General features: G+C 41.4%; 1 protein-coding gene across 1 annotated transcript in view; it reads left to right on the top strand.

The window, feature by feature from the left end:
- M1AP (meiosis 1 associated protein) overlaps positions 1-15,750 on the top strand; it is an 85,810-nt gene that overhangs the window by 57,260 nt on the left and 12,800 nt on the right. Inside the window, exons 4-6 of the mRNA XM_063077789.1 lie at positions 7,242-7,415; positions 11,843-12,005; positions 12,692-12,833. Of these exons, the coding sequence (XP_062933859.1) occupies positions 7,242-7,415; positions 11,843-12,005; positions 12,692-12,833 (479 nt within the window). The remainder of the gene's footprint in view (positions 1-7,241; positions 7,416-11,842; positions 12,006-12,691; positions 12,834-15,750) is intronic.

The following is a 15,750-nucleotide window of genomic DNA, read 5'->3' as shown; positions in this document are numbered from 1 at the left end:
TTAATTAATTAATTTAAAAAAAAAAAAAAAAAACCAACCAACCACCAAACCAAACAATAAACAAACAGAATACAATTACAAATAATGATAGATACTGTGAAGAAAAATAAAGCAGGAAGAAGGGTATGTGTGTGTGAATGTTTAGATTGTCTGGCCAGGTAAGTATTCTCTAAGAAGGGTATAGTTATTTTTTTTCTTGAACTGAATCAAGATGGCGGAATAGAAGGTTCCCAGCATCAGCCTCTCCCACAATCAACCTATTTGCAACTATTAAAAAGCAATGACTGCTGAACTGGAACCACTAAAGCTCAAGGGAAGAGGAGGAGAGACCTACGGAGTTCATGAAGGTGGGAGAAGACATGATGAGAGAAAGAAAGGACCACTCTGACCGTTTCAAGCCCTGGCCACTTCAAGGCTGGCCCGGTGAGCACAAGGAGCAAGAGCTGGCAAAAACCACAGTTGTTCCCTTTGTGTGAAGTTGCTTGGAGTCTGCAGGGGAGAAGAGGGCCTTGGTGGACCCCAGGCCAGATAGACCACTAACGGGGTTACTGTGGACCTGCATAGGAGCGAGGGGCCACAGACAATTGAAAAAAGGAGCCACTCAGAGGCTGGTGAGTCATTGCAAGGTACCGGTGCATGGCCCGTCCCATGGGAAGTTTTTGGAATGTGGGTGGTGGGGGAATATTGAGGCACAGCATGGATAGCTGATCTGCTCCCCAGTCAGCACAGGACCACTGACTGGAGACTGGTCAGGAATATAGAACTGCAGAGGGGCAGTTTGCTGAAAAGACTCAGGCCCGGACCAGAGTTTCCATACAACCCAGGTGTACCAGACCTCACAACACCTAGAAGTGTTTACAAGGTCAACAATTAAAACCTGAGCTGCACAAAAAGCCTTCCACAGAGAATCAGCAGCAAAGCAACAATTTATCTCAACCACAGAGCTCAAGTGCTGGTTCCCACAGGAAGATCCCCCATTTTAGAAGTAAGCAAAGGACAACAAATTAGTTCCGGTGCAGAGTTTTAAGTGGTGGAAATAGCAAATAATCCAACATAAAACTGAAAGAAAAAACAAAATACCCACAGATCAGGGACAAAGTTCTGATATTAACTAGTAAAGATCTAACACCACCAAAGAACATCCGTAAAACCTAGAAGAACTGGAAGTCCCCAGGCTCCCAAGCCAGGGTGGGGAGAGGGCCAAGGGCCTGAGCCATGCCCTCTCAAAGTCTGCATCCAGTCCAATGACAACCACAAGGCTGCCAACGGAAGCACTTTGGGCTCCTGAGCTGGGGCGGTGGGGGGCAAGCGCCTCAGCTACACCCCCCAATGTCCACAACCAGCCCAACGACAACCAAGCTGCAGCTGGAATCCCCCTGGTCTCCTCTGCCGGAATGAGGAGGGTGCCATGGGCCTGAACCATGCCCCACTCCCCCCGCTTGTCCTCCCATGCTATCCTCCTCCCCTTTCCTCTCTCCACCTCCATCCCAACTCTCCGCAACATCTTAGAATATAAAATAATAATAAATAAATAAATAAATTTTAAAACAGCAAAAAAGTTTTTAAAAATAAAAAGTGTTTCTTAAAAAATAAATTAATTAATAAGAAGGGGATAGTTGAGCAGAGACTTGAATGAAATGAAATGAGTCATGAAAACATTTGTGGGAAGACTTTTCTGTATAGAGAAATGGACAAGTTCAAAGGTCTTGAGGTGGGATTGAGCTTGGTGTGTTGGAGGAATAGCAAGAAGGCTAAAGCAGAATAAGGTAGGAAGTGAGGACAGGCTGAGAAGCTGCTGGGGTAAAGGTATGAGACTCAGAAAGGAGCATGCTAGTGTAACACCAGGTGGTCACTAGACTTGCTTCGAAAAAGGGTGGGTTCCATTATTCCAGGGCTTCGGTTTTGCTCAGGAAGTGTGCAAGATTGTGGAACTGGGGAGGATGTGCAGGACTGAGCAGGAGTACCACTGTCCTGGGCCTCTACGTTAGACATTTTATGTTGAGAGAGAAGTACAGCCATTGTAATATGCATGTATGTGTGTTAAAGTCTCCCATTTTAAACACACTTCAGTTTTGTAACCCTGTTTTCAGATACCTTCTGGTTTAGGCAGTATTTGATTTTCAATCGTTTGGCTTTCTTAGTTTTTCCCGTTATTGTGGCCCTTCCAGAAAAGCTTAGAAAGAACTCAGTAGAGGATTTTACTGCTTGTGGCCACAAGGGGGCAGGGTGAGTCCACAAACTGAATGCAAATGCTGGCTGTAGCTTTGGGCTTCCTTGCTTGTCATCACCACTCAGACGCTCAGCTGCAGCTTCGCTACTTACTGTATGTCACCTTTCTATTTCTTGCCTTCAGTGTGGCCTGTCTCATCCAATGCACTATGCTCTGCTCTCAATGCAGCCAGTGTGGGAGCTGCTCTTCAACGTCTGAGAAAGAAAAAGTTTCCTCCTCAACCCCCAGGTTTTGCACGTTTAGTGGAATTTGTGAAGAACACAGTACATACTAGGTGTTGGTGATCTTATGTATGGTAGAAATGGGGAGAAAGCAGTGACCAGGGGAAAAAAAGTTTTAAAAAGGGAAGTACATTCTTATAAGAACTAATCATTTTGTTGATGAAAGAGAAGGAAGAAAATGACATTTGTTGGACCTAGTGCATGCTATTCATAGACAATCAGCTCACTTTTTAATGCTTCACTATAACTAAGAACTAGGTTGTACTATCCACACTTTGCCCAGAACGACATAGCTAATAACTTTCAATCCACGATTTAAACCCTGGTCTTTCATGAAGTTCCACCGCCTTTCATAAACTCACAAAAAGAGAAGAAAACCCTTCAGAAGAAACAATAACAAGTGTGATTAATATTGCCAGATGAAGTCTACAAGTACCCAGGGGGTGCTAATTAAAGCCAGATAAGGGAGGATATAATTAAGCATAACTTCCTGGACAAAGTCAGTCCTGAGTTGAATTCTGGAGGAGATGCAGGCCACAGATTGACAGAGTAATAAAAGCACTAAGAAAGGAAGGAAGTCATGTGGCAAGGAGACAAACTTAGCTGAAGCATAAGAGTTACAGGAAAAAGTAATGAGAGCTGAGGAGGAGGGAGGGAGCAATTGTTCGACTACACAGGCATTTGCTAAGCTTCAGCTCTGTGCAAGGCACTGAGCTAGAGTGTAGGGGGATTCAAGTAAAAACAAACAGTTCCTACACTTGAAGACTTTACATTTAAATGGGAGAGATCAAACATGTTTCCAAATAACAATAGTACCAAGGTGAAATGTAATGTGACCTTTATTGTAAAAGTAAACCAAAAACTGTGGGAATACAGTAGATGGAGGGTGGATCAGGGCAGACTTCATAAAGGAGGTGGCATTTGAGCTCAGTCTTGAGGGATGGGAATATAGGATTTCAACAGGTAGAGATGAGGAGGAATAGTCTGAGCCATCACAGACAAAGGGAATGGTAGGGTACTTGAGGAATAGTGAGTAGTACCAGGTGGTACAGGATGAGTGAGTGACAGCAGGAAGGCAGTACAGTTGTCGCTCAGTATCTGCAGTGGGGATTCGTTCCAGGGCCTCCCACAGATACAAAAACTCATGGATTCTCAAGTCTTTTGTATAAATGGCATAATATTTACATATAACCTGCGCACATCCTTTCGTATACTTTAAATCTTCCCTAGATTATTCATAATACTTAATACAATGTAAATGCTATGTAAATTATTGTTATACTGTATTTTTTATGGGCAGCTGCCAGAACCTGAATAGGTTCAGAGCAACTCTCTGTTATACTGTATTTTTTATTTGTATTTTTTTATTGTAGTATTGCTGTTTTTCATTGGGTTTTTTTTCCAAATATTTTTGATCCAAGGTCAATTGAATACATGGATGCAGAACTGCAGATATGGAGAACTGACTGTATATGCTCTTTAGCAAAGAGGGGATCTGATGAAACCATGTTTTCTGAAAAAAATAACTGGTAGTAGTACATAAGTATTGCAGGGGAAGAAATGGAGTTTTATAGGACAGCTAAGAGGCTACTGCCAATAATCCAGGCACAAGGAAATGAGTTCCTGGACCTGGAAAAGAGAAAATGGAAAGTTCTCCCTCTAAAGTGTTGTGCTTTGCACATTAGTCTTTAATTTGGATAAGAGTCTGTCCCTGAGAGGGTGCTTGCTCCCCTCTAAGACTGCAAAACGGAAGGCTCAAACCTGAAGCACAGCGCCTCTGTGGAGATTATATGAGAATTTTTTTCAAAGGAAAAAGCTCTGCTCTGTGGCCCTTCCAAGTCTGTGTAGGTTAAGAAGTGAGAAAGAATGTCGGGAATGTTGATGGAGTGTCAGCAGGGAAGATTGGCTGCCTGCCTGGCTGCCAGGAGGACCTAATGGAACGGCATTTTCCTTCTTAGAGGTGCTTCAGGCTTGCTCCTTCAGCTTTGCATGATCAGAAAGTTGATTTTGTCAGCACCCTCTCAGAGAGATACTCACTTTCTTTCCCAAGTTCAAGACTGAAGGATAAGCCGGAATATATACATATTTTGGTTTTGGTTTTTGGTGGCTGGTCAATACAGGGATCCAAACCCTTGACCTTGGTGTTATGACACTGTGTTCTAACCAACTGAGCTAACTGGCCAGCCCTTAGAGGGAGAACCATAACCACCATAATCACCAAGAAGAGCAGAGACTTGACGAACTCACTTTTGCCGTGGGGACACGTAACTGAGTCAGCACACCTTCTCTGAGCCAGACTTGCATGGGCACTGCCAGCGTGTGCCCATTGCTTCCCTTCTCTGTGCTCCATTTCTGGCCAACCGTCTCCCCTTCCAATGAACACATTCATTCTTTAGATATGCCAATACTACCAATAGGGCTACAGCCAAATCTGGCTCTGGTCAATAAGCCATTCTCCTTTCTTAAGGACTTCATCACTCTGTGTTGATTTTGTAGTTTAACTATCTTGGGGGGAAAAACCTATTTTCTTATTTGTAGATTCTGGATGGGAAATTGCTTTGCCCCTTTACATTGCCCATAGTAGGAGTTTCTAATCTTCTACCCTTTCCCTGGAGAGACAAAAAGAAACACTATTTCAGTTCTCCAAAATTCTGTCATTTGAACTCTAAGCAATTTTTTTTCTTTTTTTTTTTTTTTAAAGATGACCAGTAAGAGGATCTTAACCCTTGACTTGGTGTTGTCAGCACCACGCTCACCCAGTGAGCTAACCGGCCATCCCTATATGGGATCTGAACCTGTGGCCTTGATGTTATCAGCACCACACTATCCCGAGTGAGCCACGGTCCAGCCCCAACTCTAAGCAATTTTATACTCCACTTTCTCAGCTCCTTTGCTCAATTCCATTTCTTTAGTCCTGTAACTTCCCCTTATGCTTTAATAATTATTTTGCCTCACTGAAGAGAAGCTGCTCGGTCATTTCCATACTTGTTACTCAAGTCAAAGACCAGGTTCCAGGCTCAGAAAAATTAAATACTTCCTGTTTTGCCTGTGACAAAATGAGATTCACATTATTTTTTAAAACGACATTTCTCTTTACTTAAAGGAATCTTTCTTTAGCAATGACTTTATATTTAAAGTAACCTAAAACATAATGTGGCAAATGAGAGTCTGAGGAGGAATAATCAAGAATAATGTTGCTTTATAAATTCCTTGAGGGCCAAGAATGTTATATATATCTGATAGAATGAATGAAATAGTTAACTAATGAATCCTCATAACTATTTATGGAAGATGGTAGAGTTTAAATCATTCTGGTCATAAAGAAATGCATTTGGTGCCCCTTTTAGCCACAGGATAAGTCATGAAATATGAAGTCATCTAACTCTCACCACACCTCTCCTGTACTGGATCCAACATGTTGGACTGAAGCCCCTTTGTTCCCTGTGGAGAGTCTGCCACCTCTGCAGACTTGTCCCCAGGAATGTCATTCTAGAAATAATCCAGCTTCTCTCTGGGGTCCATGAGTCACATACAGAAGTTAATTCATTGGAGCACCTGGCTTTTCTTAGGCCCTTTGTAAACGCATTTCAGAAACCCTCATGACTCTCTGAAAGAAAGTCGGGTTTCACTTCAGTTTCTTTCCAGCTCTTGCTTCATTTCCTCTGTGGTTCCCCCCCACCCCCCACCTTTTATTTGGCTTTCACTGACAACCTTTACCTGCAGGCCTAGATCCCAATTCCTGAGTGATCCCAATTCCTGAGCTAGTGTTGCCTGAAGCTGGAAGTACACCAACAAAGCCTTATTAGCTCATCTACCCAGCTCCATTCATTCAGGTTTGGATTGACATCACACTCCACTAGACCATCCCATCCTCTTTGCTGCTAACCACACTTGTGAGATATTGTGTGCCAATGACTAACTTGTATAATCTGTATCTTTTTTTTTTCATTTTTAAAATTCATTTTTTATAACACAAGTAATAATTGAGTATATTTTCACTGTAAAACAACGTAAAGCTGAAGTCCTCTTTGTTAACTGAGTATTTAATTTGCATTGCCATATAGCCTTTTGATAGTTTTTATAGTCTAGGATGTTTTTAAAATATAAGAAATACATGATTACAATAAAATTAAAACAATATAGAAGTATGAATAGTTCTGCCCCATTTCTGCTCTCTGTCCACTGTTAACAGTCTGATGATAGCCTTCCAGACCTTTGTAAAATGCATTTACATGCATGCAAGTATGTATATACTTAGGCAGATAGTGTTTTTTATATGAATGAGATTTTTTTATGTCTTTATTGATCTTTATTGATATCCTTTATTTACTTACTATTGCCTAGCTTTCCATGTCAGTACATTTAGTTTTACTTTGTTAACAGCTGGATAATACTCCATAGTTTGAGTGTGCCATATTTATTTAAACATTCCCCCACTGGGGCTGGCCAGTTAGCCCAGTTAGTTAGAGAGTGGTGCTGATAACGCCAAGGTCCAGAGTTTGGTCCCTATACTGGCCAGCCACCAAAAAAATAAATAAACATTCCCCCATTGATGGGCATTTGAATTGTTTCCTGTTTGGGGGGTTGATTATTTGTTATTACAACAATGCATACTGAACATCTTTGCATATGTCTCTGTGTACTGTCCAAGAATGTCTCTAAGCTAGATACCTAGAGGTACAATCAATGGGACGAAAAATGTGCCCATCTTTTAAAATGTTATATTTTCCAAAATTTACGACTAAAGAATTAAACATTTTAACCACTATGTATTTCCCTTTCTTCTGCAGAGAGTTCTATCCTGGGAACTGACATTGACCTTCAGACTATAGACAATGATATTGTCAGCATGGAGATTTTCTTCAAAGCCTGGCTACATAACAGTGGAACAGACCAAGAACATATCCATCTTCTTTTTCCTTCACCATGTTTCAGCAACATTTCCAGAGCCAGAGATAATCCAAGTACACAACCTCCAAAAGATATATAGGCTGTGATTATCCTTGTCTAGGATTTGGACTCTAGAATGGTGATTCATCAGTATACAGAGTATTTGAGGTTTAGGGACTGGATGAGGATTGGATAAGGCTGTCTAGTGTTAAGCATGAGGGGTAAGAAGAGAAGCTCTAAACAGTGACCACAGTTAAAAGCTGAACCTAATTAAGCCCAGCCAGCAAAGGCCAGTTAGTTTTAGGGCAAAGTCTTAGGTACCTCAATGACAGGGCATTAGTTACTACATAAGAGCAGAGTGAATCATATATTTTCCTCAATAGTCTCATTTTTAACATGGCAAATACTATTGGCATTTTAATTTGAGACATGCTGGCACCTTAACAATATCAACAGGGCCTGTGGTGAAAGGAAGAGAACCAAGATTTATTAGAGATCTTCTTACTACGGAGGCACCAAGTTGAGGAAACAAAAGCAACTACAGAGACAGGCTCCCAGGGAGGACAACCAGTGGCCCAAGACCATGTTTACAAAGCAGTTCAGGCAATCGTTGAAACTGAGAGATCAATTCAGTGCTCTAGGCATGCCAGCAAGGTCCTGGATATTGTTCTGGCTTGCGGTGATACTACATTCCAGGTTCTACTAGGTGGTGCGAAAAAGGCTATTTCTAGTCTCCCATTCCCTCTGAATGTTGGGTTAGGAACTGGGGTGTCAGGGTCTGCAGATGGGCCCATCAGTATAGCCTGCCACACTGAACTTGGGAAAGCTGACTCCTTAGGGCCCAGCTCCAAATGGTAGGGACCAAGGTGTGTCTTCTTTAGGGATGGGAGTTTGTACCCATTTTTCTCATTGAACAGAATATTGGTAATGGCCACAGAGATCATTAAGTGTTGAAGGCTGGACAATGTGATGTTAACTGGAGCCCTTCTCACAGGCTCTGACAGATACCTATGGGGTTATTGCCTCCTCTGAGGGCGCTTTCTTGGCTATTAGCAGTATATTTGAGTTTTTATTTGTGTCCCCTTTTCTTCAGCTGTAATAGAACTCTGCTGTGACTACTGTTTCTTTTAGACAGGGAAGAGCCCTTTGGGATAGGATTATGGTTTTCCAAGACCCTTTCTTTGTAGGGATAGCCATCAGGTCTCTTCCCCCTTCCCCAATTTCAATCTAGGGACAACTTAACTTGATTTTAATATGTCTTTCCTTTGTGTGTAAAATCTTCTTCCCAGTACCGCCATTTCACCCCTTTTGTCCAAGGCCAAAAGTACTAATTCCTCCCTGTCCCATCCTCTGGAATTCACTTATCTATTTTCCCCTATCTAAGGCAGCTAGCATCTTTATACAGAAGCTAGTTTATAGCAAAAATTGAGCCTTCCTTCTGTGCCAAGCACTACATTAACTCCTTTACTTGCTTTATTCCATTTCATCTTTACACAACACCATGAGGCAGCTACTGTTACCACTTATCCTTGAATCTAAGATGCTATCAATTGTAATATACACCACCATTTTATGTACTACTAAGAAAGAAAATATTGCCAGTTAAACATGACACAGTGCTTTCTTTTCACTTAGAAGTATTATTTTACTCTTCTTGAGGGAGCTCTTTCAGGTTAGAGTAGCAAGTAAAGACTAAGAATGTCTGCCTGGCCAATGGTGATTGTAAGACACATATAGAGATGTTAGTATGTGGGGGGGAAAAATGTGTCTTGACCAATTAAATACAATATTATCCCTGTTTTACAGATGAGAAAACTGAGACTTAGAGAAATTAAACACTTTCCCAGGGCTGCACAGACTAGTAGCAGAGCCAGGATTTGAAGCCAGGCAACTCCAGGGTCCACTCTTAACCCTTAGGATCAAAAATCAATATTTTGTACATTTGCCTCCAGAGTCTGGAGCTTTATTTACTACACTAACCTGCCTCATGCTGGGCAGTTCTGAAAAGAAGGGCTAGAGATTCACTTCTCTCATTAGGAGGGCTATGGCCCTCAAGTGCCAGGAACTCCTGCAACCTGCCTTTCTTCCACTATTTTATGGCATTTGCCCATGGTGCTGATCAGAATTTCTCTAGCTTCTCTTTCCTCTTTCCAAGGATTTCAGCACCAGGGTCAGAGCCAGAATGTTCATCTCCATCTGTAATCATTTTTTGGAAATTTGCGGGTCTTCAGGGTGCATGGTAGAAGTTAGATACAGACTGTAGTCAGCTATTCTGCTGGGAAGATCTTCACTGGAATCTACATGCTCAGGCACCTTTGAAATGAGGTCTGGGGAAATTAGACCTCCTCTAGGGTAGATATGACCCACCCGAGATTTTAAACAACCACAATAAAGGTTATACTATAGTTATCTATTATTTTTAAAACTGATGCATTGCAATACATATAGATTTCTGGACATGTAGCTCATGACAAAAAAAAATGAAACAAAATAAAACAAAAAACCTGAGCTGTTCTACCATAGACTCTTGAGGAGTGCTCAGATGTTCATGTTAACTCCTCCTGACAAGGTTCTCCACCCCACACCACCTACTTCTTTGGCTCCCTAGGACCCTTCACCCCATCTCTAGGTGTTTCCTTAGAAGCCTCTCTCTGGAAGACAGAGTACAGTCATCTACAGATGAGTGTCTTTTCTTGGTCTTTGGTTTGAGGTCTGCCATCTCTGCACCTGGGCTCTGGGTGGCAAGAAGTGCACCTGGTTCTAGATTCGAGCCCTGCTAAAACAGTTTTCCCAGCTTTGAAACACTCTGCTGAGACTACAGTTTGAGTAGTTCTCAGCCTTGGCTGTAATAGGAATCATGAGGAACTTTTAAAAATGTCTATATCTGGGCTCTACCACCAGAGATCCTGATTTAATTGGTCTGAGGTAGGACCCAGACATCAGTATTTTTTAAAAGTTCCCTGTGTGATTCTTACTGCAACAGCATTGAGAACCTCAGCCAGATGAACACGGCTGTCCAATTTTAAAGCCCAGGGACCAGAAACGGAGAAGTCATGCACAGAAGAAATGAGGGGAAGCTGGAGTCCTAGGCAAAGTCCTTCCTACTGACTTCCTGGGCTCTGGGACATAGCAGGCCAAGAGCCATCTCACCCAGAATTAATGTCTAGTTCTTATTCACTGGGCGCAGGAGGGCCAGCTGGATCTGACATCTATTCTGCCACTCTATTTTTCTTCTATGTTATTTCTACTTTTGTTTTTACCTCATGTTGCAGTTAATACAGTCATTTCACAAATCACCAACATCAACTACTAGCCTTCTCACAAGTACACAACATTTGTGTGCAGGTGGTCTCCGACGTACAATGGTTCAACTTACAATTTTTCAATATGCATTCAGTAGAAACCATACTTTGAGTACCCGTACGATCATTGTTTTTCACTTTTAGTACAATATTCAATAAATTACAAGATATTCAACAGTTGTAATGAACATTGTGTTAGATGATTTTGCCCAGCTCTAGGCTAATATAAGTGTTCTGAGCATATTTAAGATAGGCTAGGCAAAGCTATGATGTTGGGTAGGTTAGGTGTATTTAATGCATTTTTGACTTACTATATTCTCTACTTAGGGGTTTATTGGGACATAACCCAATTGCAAGTTAAGGAGCATCTGTATTCACAAGTTTGTTATCAGTATTCAAACCAGATATACATTTTATTGAAAAACTTCATAATATTAAGGACTCAAGCCTAGTCCAACATAACATTGTATACTGTAGCATGTGAAGGTATCTGCTGAGCAGAAACTTAATACAGAAGCATATAACACCTAGATGAATAACTCATACCTAGTCTCAGCCTTCCTCAGAACTGTTGTCTGATGCAGCAGTGATGCTCCAAGGCCCAGAAGGTTCTAGACTTAGGTTTCTTTGGGGAATTAAAAAATAAACTATTTCAGGAACTTATTCCTCACTCTCCCCTGAAAATGTCCCTAGAAGAGCCCACAGAGAAACAGTAGCAGTCAGCTGACTGCCTGACTTCTGCTTTCCTGCTCTTCCTTCATCTGATCTGCAGTCTTGCCAAAGCTTAGCCACAGGGAAGTAGCAGAGGCAAGATTTCCTTTTGTGATTGCCAAAAGGCTCTGCATATTTTGGCATTAGCTGCCTCCTCCACAGAGGATGCGTGTTCCTCAGCCTGGATCACAAGCTACGTCTCTCACCATGAGACAACTGCTCAGCCAGCCCAGAAGGAAAACAAATAAAAATCATGTCAGGCCCAGAAAATAAGTTAACTATTGTGTAGTACAACAGACATACTGTAGGTTGTAGACCGGCTCAACCTTACCAAACCATTTGTGCTTTCCTCTTTCCATCCCCCTGCCTCATCCTATCCCTTGCTTGTCTGGTGGAAGTGGAATGGGTGGCAGATGTTGTCTCTTAATGGCATAGCCTAAGGTAACTTGTGACCCACAATCCCTCCTCTGATGCTGCTTTTATTGTAGTGTGCCTGAAATGTGATCTCCAAGAGCGACTTCTCAGCCCTTCCCTGCTCCCTGGAACAGCTGATGGCTCCTTGAGAATGGATGACCCCAAGGGAGACTTCAGCACTCTCTACCACATGGCTTCCCAATCATCAGCCTCTCGTTACAAGCTCCAAGTGATCAAGTATGGTCCAAGAGAACCTTCTCTGTTCGTGCAAATGCTATTCTTACAGGTTCCATGGCTAGGAAGTCCAGAGATAGGCAGTATCTCTAAGTGCCACACAGGCAAGAGTCAGTTCTGAGGTGGCAGTTACAGGTATGTCATGAAAAACCAAGTCCAGGCTACTCAGCACATGGAGGTCAGATGGGCAGATGGTGGAAGAAGTGCTGCAGTAGAACACTCTGAGGCTTGGAAACCCAGAAAGCCTCTGAACACAGAGAAGAACAAGATGAGTGGGAAGTGTGTATCCATTCAGTAAATGTATATTGAATATCTACTGTGTTTAGGCATGCAGAGATCCAACCTTCAAGAAGCAAGTGGTTCATAAGATCTACCCCTGCCACCTCTCGTTTCTCTAAATTCTAGAATTGCTGCTTTCAGGGGAACCAATTCTAGGGTAAAATTAGTAATGATGGCAAAGACTACTTTTAGTGCTTCCTGGTTCCTACCACAGTGTCATGCACAGGTTCCTGAGCTTTGAGAATCTTCTGTGTGCCAGATACCATGCTAGATGCTGGCCAAAGATGAATAAATCACAGACTCTAAAAGCTTTCACGAGAGGGTCTTAGAGTTAAGCTGAATTTAAGTGGATCTGGGTAGAGGTTCTAGATATCACTGAGGAGTCTTTCACTGCCATTGTCTCTTCTCAGGGCTCTAAAATCTAGTGGAGTCTGTGAGTCATTGATGTATGGACTCCCATTCATCCTCAGACCCACAAGCTGTTGGCAGCTGGACTGGGATGAGCTGGAGACAAACCAGCAGCATTTCCATGCTTTGTGTCACAGCCTGCTGGTGAGTACCCATGTTCACAGGTGGGAAAGAAGAATAGTGTTAAAGTACCAAACACAGAAAAGCAGCTAATTCTACCCTAATCCTACACCTGCCTCAGCCCTCAAGAGGACAGAAAAAAACTGGACATACTCTGAAATTTAGAGGAAGAATGACTTGCCTTTGATAGTTTCATGCTATAGAAAATAATTCCTGGATTCAGTTATATAATACTAAACTTTAAACCACTGATTTTGTAAATATATTAGTCCATTTCTGTTGCTTATAACAAAATACCTGGAACTGGGTAATTTGTAAGGAAACAAAATTTACTGCTTATAGTTTCAGAGGCTGGGAAGTCCAAAGTCCAAGGAACACATCTTGTGAGACTCTCTTTGGTGGTGGCTTCACAGCAATGCAAGGGTCTCACATGGCAGGAAATGGCAGAGTGCAGAAAGAGACTCTCACATGTTCTCCTTTGAAAGCCCTCAGAATAACGCCCATGACCACCATTAAACTATCAATGTAATCACCTCTCCAAAGCCCCACCTTTCAATTACCATAACAGGATTTCCCATCCTCTTAACACTGTCACAGTGGGGACCAAGTTTCCAATACCTGGAACTTTGTGGGACACAATTTAAGCTTCAATGAGTTTGCGAGGACATTCAATCCATAGCAGTAAGCTTAACATTAAAGTGGCAACAGGGGATCTTCCATAAGTACTATATTTTAAAACCTACTTCCTTCCTAACACTGTGTTGGACATTATGGTTCATTTAAATGAAGAGCACCTGTTCATGCCAGACATTATGCTAAGCCTTAGATATATATTCATTGGTGACATAATAGACATTATCTATAACCTTAAGAAACTTACTCTGTAATGGAAAAGACAGAAATATATATATTCTTAATCATGAGAAGTTTATAAAGGAAAAGAAGAGGCTGCTATCAGAGAGCCTGTCTGTGAAAGTGACATTTAAACTGAGACCTGCAAGATGAGTGGGAATTAGCCAGGTGGAGGGTGGCAGGAGGAGAATTCTAGGTGCAGGGAAAGGTCTATGCAAAGATACAAAGGCTAGAAAGAACCGAGAGAAGAATTAAAAACAGAAAAGCCATTGTGACTGAAATATGGAGCAAGGGAGAGTGAGGCAAAAGGTGGGGCTGGAGACATGAGCAGGAGTCAAATAGTGCAAAGCTCTGTAGGCCAAATGAAGGGTTCTGGACTTTATTTAAGTAGGAAAAGAAATAATGAGAAATGACATCATCTATTTAAGTTTTTAAAATCACTTGGGCAGAAATTTGGAAATGAACTAGCAGAAGCAAGCATGGAAACAAGAAAATGAGGTAGGAAGGCATTACAGTGGTCTAGGCAAGAGATGATGGTGGCTTGGACTAAAATGTTGAAAGTCAAGATGAGAAAAGTAAACCAATTACAAAGGTATTTTAGAGAGAGAATCATCAGAACTTGGTGAAGAATTGGATGTAGGGAGTGAGAAAGCAAAACACAAATAACTGCTTGGTTTCTGAGTTGAACAACTAGATAGATGTCATTCTCTGAAATGGGAAGAATAAAAGAGCACACACATGAAACTAATGCAGCAGTAAAAATAAAACAACTGCAAATAGAATCCAAGGACAGATACAGAATAAAGGTTTGACCTAGTAGGATATGGGTGAGCAGGACAGCACAGCAACATGTCTCTTTTACTATCAGAAGCAGACTTCTTTTTTTCCTGTTTCAAAGCCCACACTCTCTTTCAAGTCCACCCACTGAGTTCCTGTTTCCTATCTGAAGAACACCCATCTCCTGTCTTTGCAGAGCAGAGACAACACACTCGTTCTGACTTAGTGCCCAGCAGCTCAGTGTACTATTTACTCCACCCAATTCCTCAGAAACTCAGAGAGGAATATCACTTGGTAGGAATTTCTCCCAAGTGGCTTCAGTACATTCTTATAGTACATAATATTTTAAACAGCTAGTCAAGCAGAGAACTCAGAGAAGCCTAACTAAAGTGTTGGTCAAAGGAGAGGGTCTTTGTCACCTCAGTATAGTCAAATATAGACAGATTATGGTATTTCCTCCTGTTTTTTCAAATTCAAAATTTCATCAAAATGCTTTTCTTTGTCCATATTGTTCTATCTATAAAAATAAACCTTACAGCATATATATGAAATAGATATCTTAGCTATTTAAAGAGACTAGCTTGAGACAGAGTGAGGGAGTCCCACTGAAACTCTTACGTAGGGCTGGCCAGTTAACTAAGTGGTTAGAGCACAGCCTTATAACACTGAGGTTATAGGTTCAGATCCCTGTATAGGCCCACTGCCCCCCCCAAAAATAAAACATATATATATTTTAAACATACATTAGCATTTTAATACACTGCTAGAGGGAGTGTAAATTTTCTGTAAAATGATACCCTTCAACACTTTCGCTGGGAATGTAGCCCAAGAAAACAGTTAAAACACAGCAAAGATATATATGCTAGTATATATACTAGTATGTTAAACAGTGTTATTTACAATGGTAAAAAATTGGAAACAACCTAAATGTCCTAAATAGAGGAATGGTTAAATCTAAATAGGGGAAAGGTTATAGAAACTATAATTCGGCCTAACAATGAAACATTATGTAGTCATTGAAAATGAGGAAGAGAAAGAGTATTCCCTTCCATCTGGGCTTATATACACAAGATCAGAGTCTCCCTGCCACTGAACTCAGGGTTTGAAAATCTGTATTTACTTATTTATTTGACAAATATTTATTATATGCCAGGCATTGCTCTAGGGACAAAGAGACCTCTTCTTTATCAATCCTCTCTCTTGGAAACTCACAAGTATGTGGTTGACCCATCACTTATAGATACACATTTTTTGGAGTAATTGTAAGTGGTAGTCACTTAACGAAGTGCTTTCATACTTTACCTCATTTAAT

Source organism: Cynocephalus volans, chromosome 14 (assembly GCF_027409185.1).
Source record: "Cynocephalus volans isolate mCynVol1 chromosome 14, mCynVol1.pri, whole genome shotgun sequence".
Classification (NCBI taxonomy): domain Eukaryota; kingdom Metazoa; phylum Chordata; class Mammalia; order Dermoptera; family Cynocephalidae; genus Cynocephalus; species Cynocephalus volans.
The sequence above is the reverse complement of the archived record's forward strand: the minus strand, read 5'-3'. Positions and strand labels throughout refer to the sequence as shown.